Raw genomic sequence first — 24,725 nt, forward strand, 5'->3', positions numbered from 1 at the left:
ACTTGGTCAGTAAGCCAGACCTAGACCCTGGCCAATGACCACTACTGGAAACTTGACGAGGAAAAACTCTGCTGGGCAATGCTACACCAATGAAGGCTTCAGCAAATCACTGTGAGAAAGGGAGAAATATCTTTCGAATCACGTAAATAACTGAGAAGAAGGAACGTTTATGAGGAAAGAAGAATGAACAAAATACTTGCATTTCGAGCAAATACAGTCTACCCCATATAATTCAAAATCATTATTTGACAAATTTTGAATTTTTGAAAAATTTGAATTATCCAGTAATTCGTATTACGCAATTAGAGTAAAAATGTGCTGATGACATTTTTAAAGCGCAATTTGAATTGCCTTAACAATTCGAATTAAGGGAGTTGTCGGGGGTAAAATGTACTGCAAATTCATCAGGAGATGTAGAGCAAAGAAATTGTTTTTTTAATAGAAATAACTGAGGAGTGGTTTTGGATAGGGAATGACACAGCTATTTACACCTTAAGCCAGTTTTGTAAACTGGGAGGTAAACAGTATTGCCAATACATCTGTGCATCTTTCATTTTAAGGTGTGTCTTGTCAGTCGCGTGATGTATAGCTTCAGTAAATTTGCCGTATTACAGAGGTGTGTGAAGCGATGTTGCCTTTAGGCTACAGCTTAACTGCGGTAAATGGCAGAACAACGAACCCTAGATCCTAGATGATTGCCGACCAATGCTACGGGTGGTTCACTGCTATAACAGTCCACTCCTCTTAGTTCATTCTTTGTGCTAAAAAGAATTAACTTACACAGTAATTTGAATTAAACAACTTCAAGTTAACAAAAGTAGACAGTATGTTTAATTTTTTTTGTCTGAGAAGGTGAACCACAATTAGGAACTGCCATTGGAAAGTATAGTTCTTGTAAAACACAATTTGCTGCAATTACAAAGTTTAGGAGTGCGCACATCTGAAAATAATACCATTTTACCCGATTTCTTCGTTCCTTTTCATTTCGATCGGAGCTGATTTTATGAAAATGTGTCTTAAGAAAAATCAAAGTGACTTGGATTTGAGACTGTGGGTCACACTTCAACTGTGGAATACTTAAAATGTTTTAACTTTAAATCAGCCATCTCATTGAGTCAGGCTTGTGATAAAGCTTCAGCTATTCATTTCTTTTTTTATTATTCGTTCATGGGATGTGGGCGTCGCCGGCAAGGACAGAATTTATTGCCCATCCCTAATTGCCCTTGAGAAGGTGGTGGTGAGCCGCCTTCTTGAACCGCTGCATTCCGTGCGTTGAAGATTCTCCCACAGTGCTGTTAGGAAGGGAGTTCCAGGATTTTGACCCATCGACGATGAAGGAACGGCGATATATTTCCAAGTCATAGAGAGTCATAGAGTTATACAGCACGGATAGAGGCCCTTCGGCCCATCGTGTCCACGCGGGCCATCAAGCCCTGTCTACTCTAATCCCATATTCCAGCATTTGGTCCGTAGCCTTGTATGCTATGGCATTTCAAGTGCTCATCCAAATGCTTCTTGAATGTTGTGAGGGTTCCTGCCTCCACAACCCTTTCAGGCAGTGAGTTCCAGACTCCAACCACCCTCTGGGTGAAAAAGTTCTTTCTCAAATCCCCTCTAAACCTCCCGCCTTTTACCTTGAATCTATGTCCCCTTGTTATAGAACCCTCAATGAAGAACCCTGCTCTTGTAGCCACAGTATTTATGTGGCTAGTCGGGATGGTGTGTGACTTGGAGGGAACGTGCAGGTGGTGTTGTTCCCATGTGCCTGCTGCCCATGTCCTTCTAGGTGGTAGAGGTCGCGAGTTTGGGAGGTGCTGTCGAAGAAGCCTTGGCGAGTTGCTGCAGTGCATCCTGTGGATGGTACACACTGCAGCCACAGTGCGCCGGTGGTGAAGGGAGTGAATGTTTAGGGTGGTGGACAGTGTGCCAATCAAGCGGGCTGCTTTGTCCTGGATGGTGTTGAGCTTCTTGAGTGTTGTTGGAGCTGCACTCATCCAGGCAAGTGGAGAGTATTCCATCACACTCCTGACTTGTGCCTTGCAGATGGTGGAAAGGCTTTGGGGAGTCAGGAGGTGAGTCACTCGCCACAGAATACCCAGCCTCTGACCTGCTCTTGTAGCCACAGTATTTATGTGGCTAGTCCAGTTAAGTTTCTGGTCAATGTTGTTGATGGTGGGGGATTCGGCGATTGTAATGCCGTTGAATGTCAAGGGGAGGTGGTTAGACTTTCTCTTGTTGGAGATAGTCATTGCCTGACATTTGTCTGGCACGAATGTTACTTGCCATTTATCAGCCCAAGCCTGGATGTTGTCCAGGTCTTGCTGCATACAGGCACGGACTGCTTCATTATCTGAGCGGTTGCGAATGGAACTGAACACTGTGCAATCAGAAAAAAAAACTCTGCAATCATCAGCGAACATCCCCATTTCTGACCTTATGATGGAGGGAAGATCATTGATGAAGCAGCTGAAGATGGTTCGGCCTAGAACACTGCCCTGAGGAACTCCTGCAGCAGTGTCCTGCGGCTGAGATGATTTGGCCTCCAACAACCATTACCACCTTCCTTTGTGCTCGGTGTGACTCCAGCCACTGGAGAGTTTTCCCCCTGATTCCCGTTGACTTTAATTTTACTAACCCAAACTGAGCATTGGTGAGCAGGTTATTGGTGAGTAAGTGCCACTTGATAGCACAGTCGATGACACCTTCCGTCACTTTGCTGATGATTGAGAGTGGACTGATGGGGCGGTAATTGGCCAGATTGGATTTGTCCTGCTTTTTGTGGACAGTACATACCTGGGCAATTTTCCACATTGTCAGGTAGATGCCAATGTTGTAGCTGCACTGGAACAGCTAGAGGTGCGGCTAGTTCTGGAGCACAAGTCTTCAGCACTACAGCTGGGATGTTGTCGAGGCCCATAGCCTTTGCTGTATCCAGTGCACTCAGCCGTTGCTTGATTCATGGAGTGAATCGAATTGGCTGAAGACGGGCTTCTCTGCTGGTGGGGATGTCGGGAGGAGGCCATCTGGCTGAAGATGGTTGCAAACGCTTCAGCCTTGTCTTTTGCACTCACGTGCTGGATTCTGCCATCATTGAAGATGTTCACGGAGCATCCTCCTCCTGTTAGTTGTTTAACTGTAATCCTGTGTTGTAGCTTCACCAGGTTGGCACCTCATTTTTAGATACGCCTGATGCTGCTCCTGGCATGCTCTTCTGCACTCTTCATTGAGCCAGGGTTGATCCCCTGGCTTGTTGGTAATGGTAGAGTGAGGAAAATGCTGGGCCATGAGGTGACAGATTGTGCTGGAATACAATTCTGCTGCTGCTGATGGCCCACAGCGCCTCATGGATGCCCAGTTTTGAGCTGCTAGATCTGTTCTGAACCTATCCCATTTAGCACGGTGGTAGTGCCACACAACACGATGGACGGTATCCTCATTGTGAAGATGGGACTTCGTCTCCACAAGGACTGTGCGGTGGTCACTCCTACCAGTACTGTCATTGACAGATGCATCTGCCAGATTAGTGAGGACGAGGTCAAGTAGTTATTTTCCTCGTGTTGGTTCGCTCACCACCTGTCGCAGGCCCAGTTTGGCAGCTATGTCCTTCAGGACTCGGCCAGCTCGGTCAGTAGTGGTGCTACCGAGCCACTTTTGGTGATGGACATTGAAGTCCCCCACCCAGATTACATTCTGTGCCTTTGCTTCCTCCAAGTGGTGTTCAACATGGAGGAGGACTGATTCATTAGCTGAGGGAGGGCATAGGTGGTAATCAGCAGGAGGTTTCCTTGCCCATTTATGACCTGATGCCATGAGATTTCATGGGGTCTGTTGTCATTGTTGAGGACTCCCAGGGCCACTCCCCCCCTGACTGTACACCACTGTACCACCACCTCTGAGTGGCTATGTCAGGCTGTGTTGCTTGACTAGTCTGTGGGATAGCTCTCCCAATTTTGGCACAAGTCCCCAGATGTTAGTGAGGAGGATTTTGCAGGTTCGACTGGGCTTGGTTTGCCTTGTTGTGTCCGGTGCCTAGTGGTCCGTCCGGTTTTATTCTTCTTGTGACTTTTTGTAGCGAGATTGTACAACTGAGTGGCTTGCTAGGCCATTTCAGAATCAACCATATTGCTGTGAGTCTGGAGTCACATATGGGCCAGACTGGGTAAGGACGGCAGGTTTCCTTCCCTGAAGGACATTAGTGAACTAGATGGGTTTTTATGACGATCCAGTAGTTTCATGGCCACCATTACTGATAGTTTTTTTTAAATCCAGATTTTATTTAATTGAATTTAAATTCCCCAGCCCAGATTTGAACTCCTGACTCCGGATTATTAGTCCAGGCCTCTGGACTACTAGTCCAGTAACATAACCACTATGCTACCGTACCCTAGACTAATTTAGACGAGCACACCAATTTAATCGCTGTATTAAATTTCAGCCACCAACAATCTGTGGAATAAATTTATGTAATCACAAATAACCTAAAATATAAGTAGAATAGGTCTCTTTGCCCCTCCCCAAGACAGTATTTTAAACATGTTTTGCTCAAGCTGCCTGTTCGCATCCCTACAGTCTGACCTTGTTCCCAGACATCACTCAGTACAGTGATGGAAGCAATAAGTAGACTGCCAGGCCTGCCATCCCAGCTGATCTGGAGACAGACAGTAGCAGCTGACCCAAATATTACAGTAATTATTTCAAATAACTAACATCCGCCCCTGAGTGCTGACAGTACATTACACCGTGCTTCTTAAAAATAACAATGAGGCATATGGTTCCCCACCTTTGATCTTATCTTTGGGTATGGGAGCTATATTCACTTGACTCTCCACGTGCTTCAATCACTTTGTGAATCCTCTATTCTGCAGACTGCAAATAAAATCTCCTGTCAGTCAGTACTTATGCCCCTCTCAGTCACCAGACATCTGAAGTTTCCACGCTGTTAGGATTTGAGGAAAACAAGAAAGAAAGAGGAAAGCATTTATATAGCGCCTTTCACGACTTCAGGATGTCCCAAAGGGCTTCACAGCCAATGAAGTACTTTTGAAGGGTAGTCACTGTTATAATGTAGGAAATATGGGGCAGCCAATTTGCACACAGCAAGCTCCTGCAAACAGTAATGTGATAATAACCAGATAATCTGTTTTAGTGATGTTGAGGGATAAATATTGGTTTAACATCTCATCCAAAAGACTTTTGTGCTCAAGTCTCTGGAGTGGGGCTTTGAACCCACAACCTTCTGACTCAGAGGCGAGAGTGCTGCCATCTTGAAGCAGAGGTTGCCCACAAACGGCCTTATCTATTTAATATATTGAAATCACTCCTGTGTTGGATGTTACATTTCCTTTTACTGTAGTAGAAGCTATCTGATGACAAGAGTGCTGAATAACATAGGAACAGAAGTGGGCCATTCAGCCCCTCGAGCTCCGCCAATAATGACCATCCAGCGGGATACTCCACAGCAGTTTGAAACTCTGGACATATAAGGGGTCAGTGTTTTGGACACACGGATAGTGGTGATCCTGCCTGCCTTTCAGCTACTGAATCTTTATCTTGGGATTCCTGGCACCCTGGGAGCAGATAACACACTACCTTTGAGACCCATTTCATCAGAGTGAATTTTAATTACACAGCTGCAGTGCAGTATTCTGCTGTGAGAATAGATTTTGGGTTCCATATTCCTACTTTTCATCTGTTTTGCTTCGGTATTCCAATATCTGCTGGTCGTCACTTAACTGAATGGTATACGGCGAAAACCTCACCCACCCCCACCTCGTCTACCAGCTCCCATTCTCTGTCGAGTCTTGCTTGAAGCTCCTGCCTGTAAAATCTTAAACGAAGCTGCATGCCATAAAACTAGTCAAGCTTTTCGACTGAAGGAGCTGCTGGAATGCCTTCTGACCTCTGTTAGAACAGGAGCAAGCAGCTTCCTTAACATTAAAATTTTTTTTTAAATCAACATAAAGGTTACTGAGGCGCTGTATCGATTGCAGAATGGAGCCTGATTTGGCATCCTGTCTAATTAAAGTGCAGACATCATAGCACCAGGCAAGGGTGTGGGATCACTCCACGGATTGTATTTTTGGAGTTCTCCTGTGTAATTGTAGGCTTTGTGGGTTTTGTTTTTAGTTGCAGTGGAATGCTTACATCCTGTTCTGATGGAGGCCCCGCTTCTATCCAGGGGGCTCCCAGCCGGGGGCCCTGGACATGAAGCAGAGTTCACACATTATCATTTTTATTTTTCTGCCTTCACCCCCCCCCCCCCAACCCCCATTGATGAAGAAAAAGGTTTGCACACCAACATTAGAATGCTGCGAGCAGCAGGCTTACTATGCCGACCTTAGTCTGTCCTGTGAATGGACAAACAATCTTGAGTGCACATTCCTCCAAGTTCATCGTCCAGGCTCCACCACTAGAAATGATTGGCTGTAAACAAGGCCACTACTTTGTGGTTTTGGCGGAAGAACGGGTATAATTGCTGGATACGATCGCCAAAACGGCAATGAAGATCCTATAATGCAGTAAAAGCAGAGTTTGACTTATTGGCCATGATATTAACCGCCCCCCATGACGGGCGAGAGAGGGGTGGGGGTGATGTTAAAATGTAAAATCCACGTAACCCGACCCCAACATGCCGCACAGGCGCCTGCCATTATTACATCCGATTGTCCCGCTGTGGAGAGGCGGGACGTTTATTAACATACTTAAATCGGGCTCCTGCAGTACAATTGGGAGCCTGATTTGAAATGATCTGGTGATGCAGTTTTCCCAGGGGTCGGGAAAACGACGCTTACAGTGTATTTTGTGATGACACGTGATCTTCACAGAGTAGATGGCTCTGGGCACGATCACTAGATAGCGCAGGAATGTCTCTTTATACTCCTGTGCTGGCCCTTTGTGTCAGTTGGTTTGGTTCTGTTGCCAAGATTTTGGAGTGTTGCCCCCTTCGGGTGGGAGACAGAGTATATTTTAGGTCCTTGGGCTGCACCCTGTGTCGGAGGTGTGTTGCTAGCGTGCCAACCAGATTTCAAGATAAAGCACAGGAAGCGTGACAGATGTTTACTCGTCATTGCCAGAGGCAAATGCACGGCTCGAGATTGACTTTATTGAGGGCATTTAGAAAGGGACAATGTTGATTCATTGTTTACGTACTGTAACACTCACTTTCTGCTTACCCTGTGCCTCTACCAGCGATAGAAAAATAATCGAAGAACAGAATGACAACGGTGGATGACACACACTTGTCATTTTCTGGTTATGGTATTAAAAATGACAGAATGTCTGGAATTCTGCTGGAGGAGAGACTTTCTAATAACTCCTCCCTTACTTTCTGCAGAAGAGGAGGGAGATAAAGAACCTGTTGTCAGCTTTCTGCCCTTGTCAGCCACAGGTTGCTGGGAGGTGCCCTGGGTACACCGTTACAATTTTTAATTATAAGCAGCAAGTTGGGACAAGGAATTGTAGAAAAAAGTTTGATCTTTTCTGGGATGGCTGCATGTATTCGACATCGCGTGCTCTCCACACACATTCATGGGAGATTTCCGGCTGGAGACATTCTCAAACACATTTAAAAAAAAACACACATACACAGATCGCAGGCACGCATGCACACGGCCTCACCCACGCGGTACCACACACACACACACACACACACACACACACACACACTCCCCCACGCACGCACAGATCCCCCCATGCACTGGCCCGCACATGCCCTCCCCTCAAAGTGCACATGCACCCCCCACGCGCACACACCTCACACACACCCCCCCCCCCCACCACGCACAAACACCCCACCATGCGCACTCCCCCCAAACATGCACTCCCCCCAAAGCACACGCGCACACCCCCACGCACACATACCCCACACATGCTCCCCACAAAGCACATCCCCCATGCGTGCACACCCCACGCACGAACATCCCCCATGCGTGCACACCCCACGCACGAACATCCCCCACGCGTGCACACACCCCGCACATGCACCACCCCCCCCCCCCCCCAAGGGGCACATTGTTAACTCCTTGCTCTCTCTTCATCCATACAATACAGTGTCCTACCTCACCTGAGTTTTTTTTATACTGTCCCTGTGAAATGAACAGAGTTGATGGAGGATTTATTTGTTTGTGTTTACGATTTATGTGTGATGTCTAATTTGGTCCTGAGTCATCCTACGCAAACAACCTCCAATCAGGACAGCCAGCCACACTGCAGTATGAATACAACGTAGTAGTGGCTGAAGTATCATTTCTGTGGCTCAGCTCTGTGGCAACTGACGTAACGCAACACGAAGTGCCGCAAATAACTGATTTATTCAACGACACTTAGAGCCGGTACCATCAGATGGTTCAGTGTCGGTATTGACTGCAAATTAGCTCCAAAATTAAACTTGGCTTAACGAAAATCAGCAGAATCTAAATTATAAGCATAAGTATAGAATTGATTTTCCTGTATTCCAATTGCACAGCATTTCTTGGTTTTGACTCAATGCAGTATAACCGAAGAATGTTCAATTGGAACGTCCGAAGATGCACTTTTATAGTCGGTGTTGCAAGGTAACATAGATGATATAAGTTTCAAGTTAAATTTGTCACATAGTATAACTATCAGGAAAGACTGAACAGGCTGGGCTCTTTTCTTTAGAAAGAAGACTGAGAGGTGACCTGATAGAGGTCTTTAAATTTATCAAGGGGTTCGCTAGGATAGATGTAAAGAAGATGTTTCCACTTGTGGGGGAGTCTAAAACTAGAGGCCATAAATTTAAGACAGTGACTAATAAGTCCAATAAGGAATTCAGGAGAAACTTCTTTGGGTAAAGAGTGGTGAGAATGTGGAACTTGCTACCACATGGAGGCAATTATCATCGATGCATTTAAGGGGAAGCTAGATAAGTACAGGAGGGAGAAAGGAATAGAAGGTTATATTGATAGAGTGAGATGAAGTAAGGTGGGAGGAGGCTCGTGTGGAGCATAAACACCGGCATAGACCAGTTGGGCCAAATGGCCTGTTTCTGTGCTGTCAAATTCTATGTAATTCTATAAGGCATATGGCTTCTTTTGTCACGCAGCAGATTAACTGCTACATTAAAACAATTCATTCCTCTTCAGCTCTGGTTCCAGCCTTTAGGGTGTTCTTCGACCATTCGTGTGTAGTCATCTTTCCCACAGGCTCAATGTTAGTCCTCTTCTTTCATTAACACCTGTCTCATACCTATCTCGTATTGGATTTGTAATGCAATACTGTCTTTGTTGTAGCTCTCCAAAGCCTTTTGGCAACTCAAAACCTCTTTCAAAACCCTTTCCCCTGTTAGGTGAACAATGTTCAATGTTAAATATCCCAAACCACCACAGTTACCATCACTTCGGGCTATCTGACCAATGGTGATTCTGAAATCTATTTGGGTACACCATTTAAATCAAAGCTCAACCACAAACTTTGTTTTGGAATTGTGACTGTTAAGTTAGCTTTTTCTATATAAAACTCCTCACTCTCACTTTGTTTGTGGGAATATTAGTGGAGTGACATGACATTACTGATCATTTGTAATGTCGTTCCACCAATATCCCCACAAACTGAGAGGTCTTTAATAAACAATGAATTTGGTCATACGAGTGAGGAGAAGAAATCCCTTTCTGCCTTGGTGCAAACTTAACACTCTGTCCAGTTCTGGTCACCAAGGCACAAAGGAGACATTCAGGTGCTGGAGGCAGTTCAGAAATGACCCAAGGGCTGATCCCCAGTGTGCAAGGTCTGAATTATGAGGAAAGACTGGACAAACCTGGAACTTTGGAGTCTTGAAAGGAGACTGCTGAGATGTGGCCTTAGAGGTACATAAGAGAGTAAACGGTATGGAAAAATTCAAATTAAATTACATGAGTAGGATGAGAAGACACAGGTTCAAACTTAGGACTGATAAAATATGACACCGAGCCACATAAGGAGATATTAGGACAGGTGACAAAAAGCTTGGTCAAAGGGGTAGGTGGTTTTAAGGAGCGTCTTAAAGGAGAAGAGAGGTTTAGGGAGGGAATTCCAGAGCTTAGGGCCTAGGCAGCTGAAGGCACGGCCGCCAATGGTGGAGCGATGAAAACACTAACATTAAAGAAAAGGCTTCATAAATGGGCAGTGTAAGATTGCTGATCTCTTTCTCTCTTACAGGGGCTGTTCTGTTGATGCCCGTACAGTCTATCCACACATAAATATTCCGAACTGTGAATGAACATGGCATTTTCTGTGCTCTCCCGACCTGTCCCTTCTAATGCAACGTTATATTTTCTTATTTCCCCAGAGCGCCGGAGATTATTTTGGGTTTGCCGTTTTGTGAAGCCATAGACATGTGGTCACTGGGGTGTGTGATTGCCGAGCTATTTCTTGGCTGGCCCTTGTACCCAGGAGCACTGGAATATGACCAGGTAAGGACTTATTTTTAACTGTCGCACATTAACTGCCTCATAAGGGAAAAGACCAGCACGCCAAAGCTGGCTGAATGTTGGTGATCATGTTTGACGTGCTTCACAATTAAAGGAGTAAGCATTATTTTTCTGTTTTAAAGTTTCATTTTGAATGGGAAGAATTTTATTATATTTTTATTCTGTTTTTAAATGTCACCATTTCTTTTTAAAAGAAGAGAAACGTTTCTTGATCTAGTGTCACTTAAGGTCAAGCTTGATTCAGGAGCAAAGGAAAACAAAAGTGCAGTTATGCCAGGGCACAAGGCTGCTTTTATTAATTATGCTCAAAGCTGTAGACATTCGGGGTAAAAGACTGGCTCAAAAAGAAAGAACTTGCATTTATTTAGCGTCTTTCACAACCTCAGGACATCCTAACCAATTAAATACTTTTGAAGTACTGTTGTGATATCGGAAACACGACAGTAAATTTGCGCACAGCAAGTTCCCACTACAGCAATAAGATAAATGACCAGTTAATCTCTTTTTATTGATGTTGGTTGAGGGATAAATATTGGCCAGGACACCAGAGAGAACTACCCTGCTGTTCTTCATAATAGTGCCATGGGACCTTTTACATCCACCTGAGAGGGTAGACAGGGCCTCGGTTTAACGTCTCATCCGAAAGACGCCACTTCCGACGGTGCAGTACTGAGGGAATACTGCAATGAAGTGTCGGCCTAGATTATGTGCTTAAGTCTCTGATGGGGGACACGAACCCACAACCTTCTAACTCAGAGGCAAGAGTGCTGCCACTGAGCCAAGGCTGACATCTTGGAGTTGCCAAGTTAGCTGATCTCAATTGGGTAAGGTTGCTGCAATTGGCTTTAGTATCTGACTAGAGGGGGTGGGTGTGGAGGGAAATAATCAGCCAGGGGTTCCTAATCCCAACTGCTACCTGGTGATTCTCTGCTGGAAAGTGGCTCGTGGACACTGGGTAACAATAGGATTGGGCTTGGCTCTGGTAATCCAATAGGCCATCCAGTACAAAATGAAAGATTGCCTGGGCGACTGTCACCCGAATTAGGCATACTGCTCTTTTTTAAAAAAAAAGAGCAGATTCTCAGCTCTTTTAACTCTCTTCATTAACGTGTGTTTCCTTTCTCCTGACATTTTTAACAAAAGCTGAAGTATTTGCTGTGGGTAGTAGTGTGGATTCTGAAAGACCCTTTCTCCTTCCAGATGAAAAGTGCCAGTGTGCAATTGTCAGCCTCTTTCATTTATGACTCTTGGGGCTCGAATTTAGCAGGCCTGCGGGTTCCCAGCGGGTGGTCCTCCGGGAGCGTGGAAAACGCGGACGGCTAATCGTGTGCGTCCCCCACGCGATCGCGGGATAATTGAACTGATTAAGCCCTGCTTCCGGGTTCTCCGCTCCCCAGCTGCGTGCCGGCCGGCTGCGCATGCGCAGTACCGTCGACGCGATGTAGGAGCTCCAGTTAAAGGGGCAGTCTCCCAAAGCCCCTCCTGCTACAAGCAAGCGGTTTGAGACGATGGCTCAGCAAAGGGGAAAGGCTGCGCCCCGTTTTTCAGACCTGGCACTGCAGCTGATGCTGGAGGGCGTGAGGAGGAGGAGGGAAACACTCTTCCCAGAAGATGGACGCAAGTTCCCTGCCGCCGCAACCAGGAAGGCATGGGCAGAGGTGGCGGCGGAGGTGAGCAGCAGGGGCAACACCCCAAGGACTTGGGAGCAGTGCCGCAAGCGCTTCAATGACCTGACTAGGTCTGGCAAGGTGAGTACACCAACGCACCCTCCCACATCCCGTCCCCACCATCACGCCAAACAGATCACAACCCCTCCTGCACAGCCACCACTGCGCTCCATCAGCAATCCTCACACCACTCATTCACCATCCTCGCCGTGCACGCAAGTACCCACCGTCCCTGACCCCACCCGAACACTACCACACACCCCAATCCCCATGCAATGGGATGGGCACGTGGCCCACGCATCCTCCCATCCATCCGCGCCACGCTCAACCCAACCACACCGATGCTCGATGCGTCTCACGATGCAATACGCACCCACTCACACATCTGTGTTTTGCCTTCACAGGAGAAGAGAAGCAAGAACAATAGGGAAAGGGCACGCACCGGAGGTGGGCCGCCGCAAGTGGTGGAGCTCACCGACGCCGAGGTGGAGGCGCTCGACCTCGCCCGCACGCGACATTGCCTGTCGGTGGCCGATGGCGAGTGTGTCGCTGCCGAAACGGCCGGTAAGGGAAAGCTGACACTCAACACCCATGATCGCGAGTTACCGTATCATCACCTGCCATCAGGCGCACTGTCAAGTTGGTCCACATGCCTCAAAGTGCCCTCTGTTCTCTTGCAGGTCCGTCTTTGTGTGAAGCGATCGTGGAGGGCGATTCCTCAGAGGACATGGCGGTCTCTGAGGGTGCATCGTCACATCAGAGCCAACCATCCACCAGCGCAGAGACACGCACCTCGGTGGGTCCCCCTCGCCAACTAGTTGGGGTAGCACTTGGTGAGTCACCGCGCACGAGTGAGCATGAGCAGACCCTGGTGGCAGGGGCAGCCGCGGAGGGTCCGCGACGGAGGGAGCACTCATCTCCAGGCTCTGCTCAGCCGGACCCAGATGCTGAACCCAGGGGGCCACCAGTGAAAAGGAGAGTCGTCGAGGGCCACCAGCTAATTGCTGAGGTACTGGCAGAGGTGCCGCGCGCATTGTCCACAATAGCGCAGGCGATGGAGGAGTCCAACTCCTGCATGTGGGCATTGGTGGCGCAGGCACAGGAGGGTACCGGCGACACAGTGTCGCGGGTAGGTGCGGGACTGTCTGCGGTGGAGGACAGGCTGGCCTCCCTCGAGCGTCACGCACAGCTCCAGATCGAGTCCATGCAGGCCCTGACAACGTCTGTACGGATTCAGGGTGAGCAACATTCCGACGCCATCAACAGGCTGAGGGATACACTAGGGGTGGCCTTGCAAGGCCTCACACATGCCATCCAAACTGCCGTCCAGCAGGGTGGAAGGGGTGATGTGGGCCGAGGCCAAGAGAGGGATGATGGTGACCGGGGACATGGAAGCGGGGACGCTTCTCAAGGCGCCCCCACGTCCCACCCGTCGCCCACCTCTCAACCAGTACCCGCAATGGTGCCTCCTCTCCAGGTGGCCGAGTCTGCCCCTGCCCCGGTGCAGGAGGAGCAGTCTGTGGAGGTGCCGTCACGGGCACCGAAACCCAGGGGCCGTCCGCCAAAAGCATCTACCCGGTCAAGGCAAGAAGACGAGCAACCTGCCACTACCTCTGCTGGAGCCACAGGGGTAGCACCACGTAGGGGTTCCCGGAAAAGAATTGCAAAGGCCTTATAATCACAAAAGGAATACACCAGGGTGTTTATTAATTTGTACTTTTTTTTATATAATGTCACATTCGAGATATTAAATACTATATTCTCACCACTCCTGCCACCTCTCGTCCATTCTTCCGCGGCTTGTGCAATAGGTGCGTTCCGTGGAGGCCATCATGACGGCAAACACCTGCTGCCACCCATTGGGCACACTGCTGTGGGTGCAGGATTACTGGCAGCACTCTTCAGTGGAGGGGGCTGGTATGGCCGCTCACATGTGCAGGTCAGGAGATGCGAGCGCCTCGCAGTGTCTGACTCTAGGAGAACCGTTGACGTATGAGTGCCTCCCTGGCCCGGCGACCATCCCGGTGAGTCGCGGCTCGGCGCATGGGTCGTCCAACATCCTCCTGCGCGTCCTCCTCCTCCGCCTCCTCCTCCTCCGCCTCCTCCTCCTCCTCCTCCTCCTTGCCCTCGCCTTCCTCAATGTGGGTGGCGGGTGTGGATGGGGCCTCCTCCAGCGGCACCCCCCTCTGTTGGGCCATGTTGTGCATGGCACAGCAGACAACTATGATTCGTCCCACTCTGAATGGTGTGTATTGGAGCGCTCCCCCAGAACGATCAAGGCACCTGAAGCGCATCTTGAGAAGCCCTATGGTCTGCTCAATTGTAGACCTGGTAGCAGTGTGGCTGTCATTGTACCGACGCTCCGGCTCGGTGATGGGGTTCCTCAGAGGTGTCATGAGCCACGTGTGTAGGGGATACCCCTTGTCGCCGAGGAGCCAGCCGTTGCCGGCGTTGGGTGCCTGCAGGATGGGCGGGACGGCGGACTCCCTGAGGACGAAGGCATCGTGGCAGCTGCCGGGGTATCTGGCGCACACGTGTAGGAATCTCTGGCGGTGGTCACAGATGAGCTGGGCGTTCATGGAGTGATACCCCTTCCTGTTGATGAACAGCCCTGGCTCATGCGGAGGTGCCCGTATTGCGATGTGGGTGCAGTCGATTACACCCTGCACCCGTGGGAAGCCGGCCATGGCATGGAATCCAACCGCCCTCTCCATCTGGCTGCGCTCGTCCATGGCGAAGTTGATGTAGTGCGAGGCCCTGCGGAACAACCCATCGGTGACCTGGCTTATGCACTTGTGTGCAGAGGACTGACAGACCCCGGTGATGTCCCCGGTGGCACCCTGGAAGGAACCGGATGCGAAGAAGTTGAGGGCAGTGGTGACTTTGACGGCGACAGGTTGGAACATGCTGCTTGGTCCATCAGGGAGCAGCTCGTCGTTAAGGAGGCTGCAGATGTCGGCGACTACCTGGCGATTGACTCTGAGCCTCCGTATGCACTGCTCCTCGGAGAGGTCCATGAAGCTGAGCCTCGCTCTGTACACCCTGTGCGGAGGGTAGTGCCTCCTGCGACGCATCTCTCTCTGCGGTTGCCCTCCCTCCTGCTGTGCAGGTGGGTGTGCCGCAGCACCGTGTTGGGGGGCCCCACGTCTCCGAGGCGGACGGCGTGGACTGCGAGGCTGCTGGGGCTGGTCATCCTGTTCGCCCTCCGACGATGTCAACGCACCACCCATCTGGCAGGTGTTGGTCTGAGGGGTTGTGCAGGGTAGGTGGGTGGGTCCTCGGACTGGGGCTGCGGTTTCGTGTCGGTCTGTCCTCTGGCTTGGCGGGGGGTGGTGGAGGGCAGGGGTTGCCACATGTGACGCGGTGGCCTCCTGCGTGGGTGAGGGCTCTCCCCCGTGGAGCGCACCTTGGCACCTGCCACAGGCTGCTGGCTGCAACACGCCTGGTTGGAAAGGGACTGTTTCCCCCAGTGTGTGAAACTCACTGCCTTGAACCTAAAATCCCACACTTCCTCTTTTGACAGCTGCTTCAGCTCATTAACTGACCACAACGAGCAAGTTAAGTACTCTCAAGTGGAACCCCGCTGGCTTTAATTGCCTGCGGGATTCCCACCAGCGGGGCTTGCGCGCGCAGCCCCGCACGTCAGCGCGGTACCCGGAAGTGGCCGGGATTTCGTCGTGATCCGGTCACGTGACCGGAGATCGGGATTTTCGGGGCCACCCCGCCGGAAACGCGATCGCAAAATCGAGCCCTTGGTGTTTTTTGCACTCTGTGTTCCTCGAAGAATTCAGCGTAGTGTTAAAAAAAACAAAAGTAGAAGTGTTCCTTTGAGATGGTTTCCAGCTCGACAGGTTTTTATGACACAAAAGATTCTCTAGTTTAAAAAAAAATTAGGAGGAATGTCTTAGCCTGGTGGCTTGAGATGGACAAGATTAAGTATAGTCCTAATCTAGGATATCTGAGCAATACCGTATCACATCAGTGTCAATACAGCTTCCTCACGTCACCCAGCTAACTCCCCAAAACTGATTTTCCCTATGTTGTCATCAGCACTCAGTATTTAATCAAAAATCTGCATTTTCAAAAAAGAATTGGTGAGTGTTGCTTTTGATCAATGGTAAGCACATGGCCATTGTCACTTTCATACAGTCTCACTGGCCAACAGCAGTCACATATAGGCCCAGACCAGGCAAGGGCAGCAGGTTTCCTTCCCTAAAGGACATCAGTGAACCAATTGGGCTTTTACAACAATCCAACATGGTCACTTTTTACTGATAACAGTTTTTTATTTCCAGATTGTTTTCTTAATGAATTCAAATTCTCAAACTACCATGGTGGGATTTGAACTCACATTTTCAGGATTACTGGCCCAGTATCATAACCATAACACCACTGTACCCCCTTCTAACCAACTGATTGTTCTACATTTGGTGGATGGTGCTCTGGACCACTGCTGGTAAAGGCAGCTAGGCTGAGGATTCAGGCAAGTAGTAAGGGTGGCAGCCTGTGCAAATACTTACAAACCCCAAACTAAGTGCCTGTTTGACTTGAGTATTAGTGTTGATGTTGTAAGTACTCTCTTCCTTTGCCAGAAATCCCTTTCATTTGCAGCCAGCCTACATGTCTACAGTCTCGTTGATCTGGAAAATAAGGCAAAAGCTGGTGCTGGCAGCAATTGGCTAGCTTTCCTGACTCCTAACTCTTCTTCTGATTAGAAGCAGAAAGTTTGGAGCATGCTGCTTGTTAAACCAGACATTACACTTTTTTGGCGCAGCTGGACCCAGACTATAGTGTGTTTTTGAAACAGTACGTGTACACACACACACACACACACACACACACACACACACAGCTTTATATTTGTTTCAACATTGAGTCTGTGCTCAGGGAGGTACAATAAATGGATGAGGAAACTGTACTAATTTCTCACTTGTGACCTTTGGTAGCCTCTTCTGTGTGAATTTTTGCAAGCTACAGGCGATTCCCACCTCTCTGGAGCACTGAATTCAAAGTCCTCCGCACAGCGCAAGAGCTGTGGGATTACTGCTGGCTTCAGAACAGACTTCCATCTCCTAACAAGACCTGCTAATCTTGGAAAAGTTGAGGCTGGATTATGAAGCCAGCTCGGTATTAAATTTAGAACTCCGTGGCCCACTGAACACGATTTTGTTTAATTACCGATCTTGGGGAGGGGTTGATTTAGGGCCCTTGTGCTGTTTTTGTGTCACCTCGATCCTATTTGAGGGCCAAGCATTGGATCACAAGACTTGTGATATCTGTCTGATTACGGAGCTCCCACTATGGTATAATGTGCTTGAATTGCGCTCTCTTGTCATCAACCAACCTCGAGCTCTCCTATGCCAGTACCGGCTCTCATTACCACACACCAGCAGAAGATATTTTTAAATGAGCCTGGGTTCTCATCTGACACTCTCCACTTTCACTAGGATGGAGTAAAAAAATTAAGTAACTCAACAAAAAGAGAAGATGTTTCACAAAGTCCTGTGTAAGTGGGAAATCTCCATCGTGCTGGACTGCACAAGTCAGCACTGTACGGAAAAATGAGGTTGTTTGTGACAAGTACCTAATCTACGATGCACTTCTTTTAAATGTGATTTTTTTAAAAATTGAATTTGGTGCAGAAATTGATCCCCAGCTTCCGATGACTTGAGCTATGAGGAAAGACTGGAGAATCTAAGAGCTTTTCAGAAGCAACTGAGAAGTGTATAAGATAGTAAAGAACAAGTAGACATAGAGCACTGCGTCGAAGATAAACCAGCAGAGATGGGGATACGGTGTTCAAATGAGTAAAAAGCAAATTTAGGACTGATGTGAGGAATTTTATGTCCTCCAGTGACCAACTCACTGAAATAGTTGTTTCCTGTTTACCTGATCATAACCACTCATAATTTTGAACACCTTCATCAGATCTTCTCTTAACCTTCTTTGTCCTAAAAAAAAAGAGGCCCTGTTTCTCTAGTTTGTCCTCATAATCAAAGCTTCTTATTCCTGGCATCACCTCAGTGAATCTTTTCTGTACCCTACCTATGGCCTTGATATCCTTCCTAAAAGTACGGCAATTAAATCTGGAGAGGGTATTCTAACTGCGGCCAAATCACTGATTTTTATAGGTTTAGCTGATATCTTAATTGCCCGATCTGATACGTCTATCTCCTCCTGAAGTTGTTTACGGTCCTCCTCGCAGTTTGCCAAACTCCATATTTTTGTGCTGTCTGCTGTCCCATTAAATAAAATTCATCCTGTCCTTTATTCAACTTCCTAGACATACCGTCACATTTACTTTAATACGGTCCGCATGTGCGGTGATTGTCTTCCACCCTTGGTACAACTGGGACACATCAGACTTGCCGTATGTTTTCAAACCATCCGCGTTTTGCATCAAAGGTTTTGAAGCTTTGGACATCCTGGTAGATGTCTGCATTTGAAGTTGGAGGGGTGCAATTTGGATTATGGGGGGAAAGAAAGACATGCATTTTTTTTAAGTGCTTTAGTGTATCATTCAGAAACGTCACAAAGTCCTTCACATATAAGGAAATCTTTTAAAGTGCAGCAAATGTTGCATCGGCAAACATGGCAGCCAATGTGTGCACAGAAAGATCCCACAAACAGCAATGGGATGAATGGCCAGTTAATCTGTGCTTGGGGTTGTTGGTTACATAGGAAAGTGCAGGACTGGACTATTACTAAAGTCCTACTACTAAAGCTTAGTACACCTCAATCACCCACTCCCCTTTGAAGGCTGAGGGAGGATTGTTGGCTCGGATGCCAGGGGAATTCTTTTGGACAGTTCACCTGATGCACAGAATCAGGCAGGCGGGGCCTTGATTTTATCATCATATCTGAAGGACAGAAGTGGAATAGAATCTGGAATGTGAGGTTGGGGCCAGAGAAAGTGAAGTTAGAGTGTGAGGAGCTGAGTGAGGTTGTGGGCAACAGCTTGAAAACCGAAATAAGAGAATAAAACCATTAGACCTTTGTTACTGCTGAACCCTCATCCTATTTCCATTTTTAAAAGTAGCTTAAAATAGTTTTTTTTCAGAAGTAATCTAATCCTGTTCCTAATCATATTGGCAAGACAGAAACTAATGCCTGATTAGTTTAAAAGTGATTTGGAGATGACAGGAATAATTCAACTTGGATTACAGTTTCCAGAACCAAAAGTCTTTTTATCTTTTTAATGGAAACATTTATTTTTTCACATTTTTATTTGACAGTGGCAGAGGAGAGGACTGAACCATTAAGTGGAAATCTTGGCAGTGAAAGCCATTTCAAAAATTGATACGGCAAGCTGGAAGCAGATAGATGTGGGCTTTGCTTAATTATTGATTGATTTTATATGGCGTAAGTAGGAGGTAAAATCAGCCTTCATTTTGGCTACCCAGTGTCACTATTCTTTGAGTTTATATAGCGCCATAATAGTTCTCTCAGAAACGTCCCAAAGCACTTCACGTGCAACATGATTGCTTTGAAGCAATTGTTAGGTAGCAGTTGTCACTGTTGTTAGGTAGGCAAACGCAGCAGTTATTTTGCGCACAGCAAGGTCTCTCAAACAGCTGTGGGATGGGTCGTGCTGGTTCAGGAATGAAAGTTGGCCAGGACACCGGGAGAACTCCCTGCTCTTCTGCGAATAGTGCCATGGGATCCATCGTGTCCCCTGACCCACCGGAGCAAACAGATGAGGCCTTGGTTTAACATGTCTGACAATACACCAGGCTCTCTGTGCTAAACTGGAGTATCATCTTCGATTATGTGCTCAAGTCCCTGGAGTGGGGCTTGAACCCACAACCTTCTTGACTCAAAGGTAAGAGGGCTATCACCTGAGCCAAATTGACATTTTGATATGCTTGATGGATTGAATATGGTTTTCTATAGGGTAATGATTGGATGCGAGCGGGGTTCAGTCAGTGTGGGATACATATACAGCTCAACGACCAGACTTGCATAGTTCTTGAGAGGACCAAAAGATTTTGGAAAAGTGCAAAGCCAAAAGCGCAGTGCACTTATTGTTTAGAAAACAATATACAATTGAATGTTTATTAAAAATGCCATAAATACACAGTAGTCTTGTGTGCTGACATGCTCGGCATGTTTTGATTAAGTCATGTTGAAAGTCTTCCAAATACTGTGTAGCCATTGCAGAGGCTGAGCCAACTCACTGTCCTTCTACCTCCTTGTGGCTGACTGGAGAATAACAGGGATCAGCTTGACTTGTGGGGCCTTCCTTGTCCCCCTCCCCAGCCATGGACTCCTCACCCAGCCTTGTGTCTACCATGAAGGTTTTGACCACACGTAAAGCACAACTCACTTGACGTGGAGGAGGCAAGTCCTGCAGAGCATGACCGTTGCTGCTTCTTTCTGCTACGGGTTATTGTGGCAGGTCAGTGACATTTTGTAGAAATGGAGCAGAAAATTTAAACCTGGCAGCAGTAGAAGAAGAAGCAATATATCCGGGCAGGGTGCACTATTTATGTTGCAAAGCACTTCATGGATGTTGACGCAATTCTAAATTCATAATGTCTATGTATAAACATGACGACTCTGCACGTAGCTGGAGTGTGTTAAGTGGAATGACCCAATCCCTTCGGCAGTGCGACTGTGGATGCCAACTCGCTTATCTCAATGCATTGAAATTAGTCCAGTGGCATGTCGCTAATGAAAGTCCACTCCCTCGGTTTGATGGCAGAGCTGTCAAAGTCGAGGCCTTACCTAATTCTCTGAAGTCAGGCTGGTTTGTAATCCCGCCTGTGTAAGGCACCGCCCGTTCAGTCCTGCTTACAGCTCCAGTTCAAAATGCAAAAGCTGCTCACCGGCATTTACTCTTTGTGAAAATGTTCATGGGCCCAACGTGTGAAGCTGCTGCTTTGCGTTTCCAGCACAGTAAATGCCATGATCTCTTTTCAAAAGCGGTGTGTGGTTTGAGGGAAAGGTTGCAGAGTTGCATTTGCAATTTCTGCCAGTGGAGGGCACACACTTTTGAGTAGAAACATGCTGATAGTCTCAATTAGGTCAGATATTCATAAATGCTGAGAGGTCCGACAGAGGGGATGTGGTCACGTTGATTAGGACTTGTACTGCCTTAACTACAGGCAGCACAGCCCCTGACGGCAATCTACGGCATTTAACCACGAGCGAACCAAAGGAATCAGATCTGAATTTGGATGAAAGCACACCTAATACAGCAGGCATCAATGCTATATCATTGCAGAAGATTGTAATGCAGGCACTGAAGTGTTGTGTTGATGTGTTTCCTAGTGCTGCTACTTTTCTCCACAGTGAATCTGCAGACGCTGGGTCAGGTGTCAGCCATGCCTCTGTGGGTAGACCTCTCTCGCCTCTAAGTCGGAAGGTCATGGGTTGAAGCTCCACTCCAGAGACTTGACCGTATAATGTAGGCTGACATTTTCAGTGCAGTACTGCCCCGTCTGCCCTCTCAGGTGGATGTAAAGATCCCATGGCACTATTTTGAAGAAGAGCAAGGGAGTTCTCCCCAGTGTCCTGGCCAATATTTACCCCTCAACCAAAATCACTAAAAGTGTTTGTATGGTCATTATCTCATTGTTGTTTGTGGGACCTTGTTGTGCATAAACTGGCTGCCGTGTTTCCTATATTACAACAGCAACTGCACTTCAAAAAAAAAGTACTTCATTGTCTGTAAAGTGCTTTGGGATGTTCAGAGGTATGAAAGGTGCCATATGAATGCAAGTCTTTCTTTCTCTTAAGAGCAAGTGCCATCAAAATCAGAACTACACTGTAACAGTATTGCATATGCAAACATACAGGAGCAGGGAGCATAGCATAACTTCCACTGGAAGCAGTTCAGTAATAAAGTGCTAGTTTCTGTTCTGCCAGCCTCAGCTTGGCTCAGTTGGTAGCACCCTTGCTTCTGAGTCGGAAGGTTGTGATTTCAAGCCCCACTCCAAAACTTGAGCACAAAATGTAGACTGACACTTCAGTACAGTACTTAGGGAGGGCTGCCTCTTGAATGAGACGTTAAACTGAGGCCCAGTTTACCTGCTCAGTACACCTGCAAAAGATGCCATGCCACTATTCGAAGAAGAGTGGGGAATTTCTCCCGGTATCTTGACCAACATTCCTCCCTCAATCGACACCACCAAAATATAGATTACATATGAATACAAAAACGTCAGACGAGAAAAGACCTTCTGGTCCACCTAGCCTGTCCCTTGCAGTTCTGATACCTTATGCATCAGGTCAAGAGACTCCCAAACCTCTAGGTGTCATGCAGTCTCCTGGGAGAGGCGAGAAACCAGACCAAAAACCCACAGCCAATTAGCGGGGGGGGAAAAGATCTGGATAATTCCTCTTCGATCCCTCTAGGTGATTGAAAGTAGTCCAGGAGACCCCATTAGCTGGTTGTTTATCTCATTTGCTGTTGTTAGGACCTTGCTGTGCAAAAATTGGCCGCCGGCTGTGACTACACTTCGAAAGTAGTCCAGAGGCCGCGAAGCACTTCGAGATGTCCTGAGGACGTGAGAGACACAACATAAATGCAAGTTGCTGCTTTCTTTGTCAAATCTGCCACGTTTGTGCCGCACTTGCTTTGAAGCGGCGAATCCGTCTTTAAAGCAACTCCGCGTAGATGGCCATTAGGTCAGCGCAATTGGTGCAAAATCACCACCTGGCCAGGGCCATCTAATCCTGTTAGCCTGCAAATTCAAAAATCATCAACGCAGTCCCTAAAACTCCCTAAAAAGGCCGCAGTTAGGGACATTCTACTTTATTACTTGTAGTATCACGTATTACTAGAATGGTACCAGGGATGAGGGACTTCAGTTACGTGGAGCATCTGGAGAAGCTGGGATTGTTCTCCTTAGTTCAGAGAAGGTTAAGGGAGATTTACTAAAGGTGTTCAAAATCCTGTATTACTGGATTTCCTCCAGTGTAATGCAGGAAAAAGTAGTTCAAACCTAAAAAATAACCACAAACCTTTATCTCAAATAAGTGCCTGACTTGCAAATGGGGTTTTAAACCCTGGTCTTAATTTCAATCTCCAATGTGTAATCAGGGTACTTTTTAAATCTTTAATAAGCTGCACCAGGGACAGAGAAGCCGAGGAGAAATGGAGAGTGGTGCAGTGAATGGAGGTTGCGATCGGGAGGCAGGAGTTTTTATGGTATGGACATGGGAGTGGCATTTTAAAATTTAGAAATGGCATTCTGAAGTTAGGATCAAAATTGATCTGCAAAATCAGGAAGTCCTGATTGAATCAGAACATTTGATAGATATGGCCAGCATTCTTTGTCAGGGGGAGGTCAGTACTGGTGAGCATTGCTAAATATACATTGTTGAGGTCAGTCAGACTGAAAATGGCTGGCATGTCCCTGGTCATTCCTTATTTTTCCATTGGAGGCTCCAGGCAAAATCTCCTTCAAGGGAAGAGATGGTGTCTCTGAGGAGACTTATTTGTTTACTTAATATAATGGAACCCTGTAAAATAAATGGGCTGCACACATAACGTGCAAAGTGATATCTTAGGTTCTGGGTAATACATTACAGGAGAGGGACGGGGGGTGGTCTGTAATTTTGCCCCGATTTGAGCTGGTGGTATCATGATCCGTGAATTGCTTAACTTCAAAGATGTTGGTGGATTAGAGAAGGGTATAGGGAAGGGAGATAATAAGCAGTGAGATAATCTCTTACAGAGAGGGAGGGGTAATTGGCGACAAGTTAGCGCAAGCTGTAGCCAGGGTGTAGAACTGCAGAAGTCTGATAGCTGTGTCATTGAATGGTATTTAATATGCGGTCCAACAGAGAAGTCTTTTTTTAAAAGGAAAAAAAAATCTTGTACTGTTTTGCATTAATGTCACAAATGTTGAACCAATAACTATTAGACCAGGAGAAGACTGTCTCCATGAAGCACAATATCCATTATTTATGCTTTGCATACATTGCACTGTATTTACCACATGAAATGATTCATCGATTTTTTTTTAATCCCACAGATACGTTATATTTCACAAACACAAGGGTTACCAGGAGATCATCTATTAAATGTGGGGACAAAAACACCACGGTTTTTCTCAAGAGAGACAGAAACAACGTATTCAGGGTGGAAAATGAAGGTAATTTTAAAACTCACTGCAACTTGTGATCAAAATTAGATGCAAATACTTTCCTCCTTCAGGCGAAATTTGTGTCTTAGACTGAAATCTTTGGGTACTCAAACCAATGTGCTAGTTTTGCATCGATGCCCACCCAATACACTTTGCGTCAGTGCCCACCCAATGCACTCTGCGTCGGTGCCCACCCAATTCACTCTGCGTCGGTGCCCACCCAATGCACTCTGCGTCGGTGCCCACTCAATGCACTCTGCGTCGGTGCCCACCCAATGCACTCTGCGTCGGTGCCCACCCAATGCACTCTGCGTCGGTGCCCACCCAATGCACTCTGCGTCGATGCCCACCCAATGCACTTTGTGTCGATGCCCACCCAATGCACTGTGTGTCGATGCCCACCCAATGCACTTTGTGTCGATGCGCACCCAATGCACTGTGTGTTGATGCCCACCCAATGCACTTTGTGTTGATGCCCACCCAATGCACTTTGTGTCGATGCGCACCCAATGCACTGTGTGTTGATGCCCACCCAA

The 24,725-nt window shown here is 47.3% G+C and overlaps 1 protein-coding gene across 2 annotated transcripts in view; it reads left to right on the top strand.

Annotated features, from left to right (window-relative positions):
- Positions 1-24,725, top strand: part of hipk3a (homeodomain interacting protein kinase 3a) — a 231,588-nt gene that overhangs the window by 164,551 nt on the left and 42,312 nt on the right. For both annotated transcript variants that reach the window (XM_067994213.1, XM_067994214.1), the window contains exons 3-4: positions 10,286-10,409; positions 24,079-24,198. In XM_067994213.1, coding sequence (XP_067850314.1) covers positions 10,286-10,409; positions 24,079-24,198 — 244 coding nt within the window. The remainder of the gene's footprint in view (positions 1-10,285; positions 10,410-24,078; positions 24,199-24,725) is intronic.

This window comes from Heptranchias perlo, chromosome 12 (assembly GCF_035084215.1).
Source record: "Heptranchias perlo isolate sHepPer1 chromosome 12, sHepPer1.hap1, whole genome shotgun sequence".
Classification (NCBI taxonomy): Eukaryota; Metazoa; Chordata; class Chondrichthyes; order Hexanchiformes; family Hexanchidae; genus Heptranchias; species Heptranchias perlo.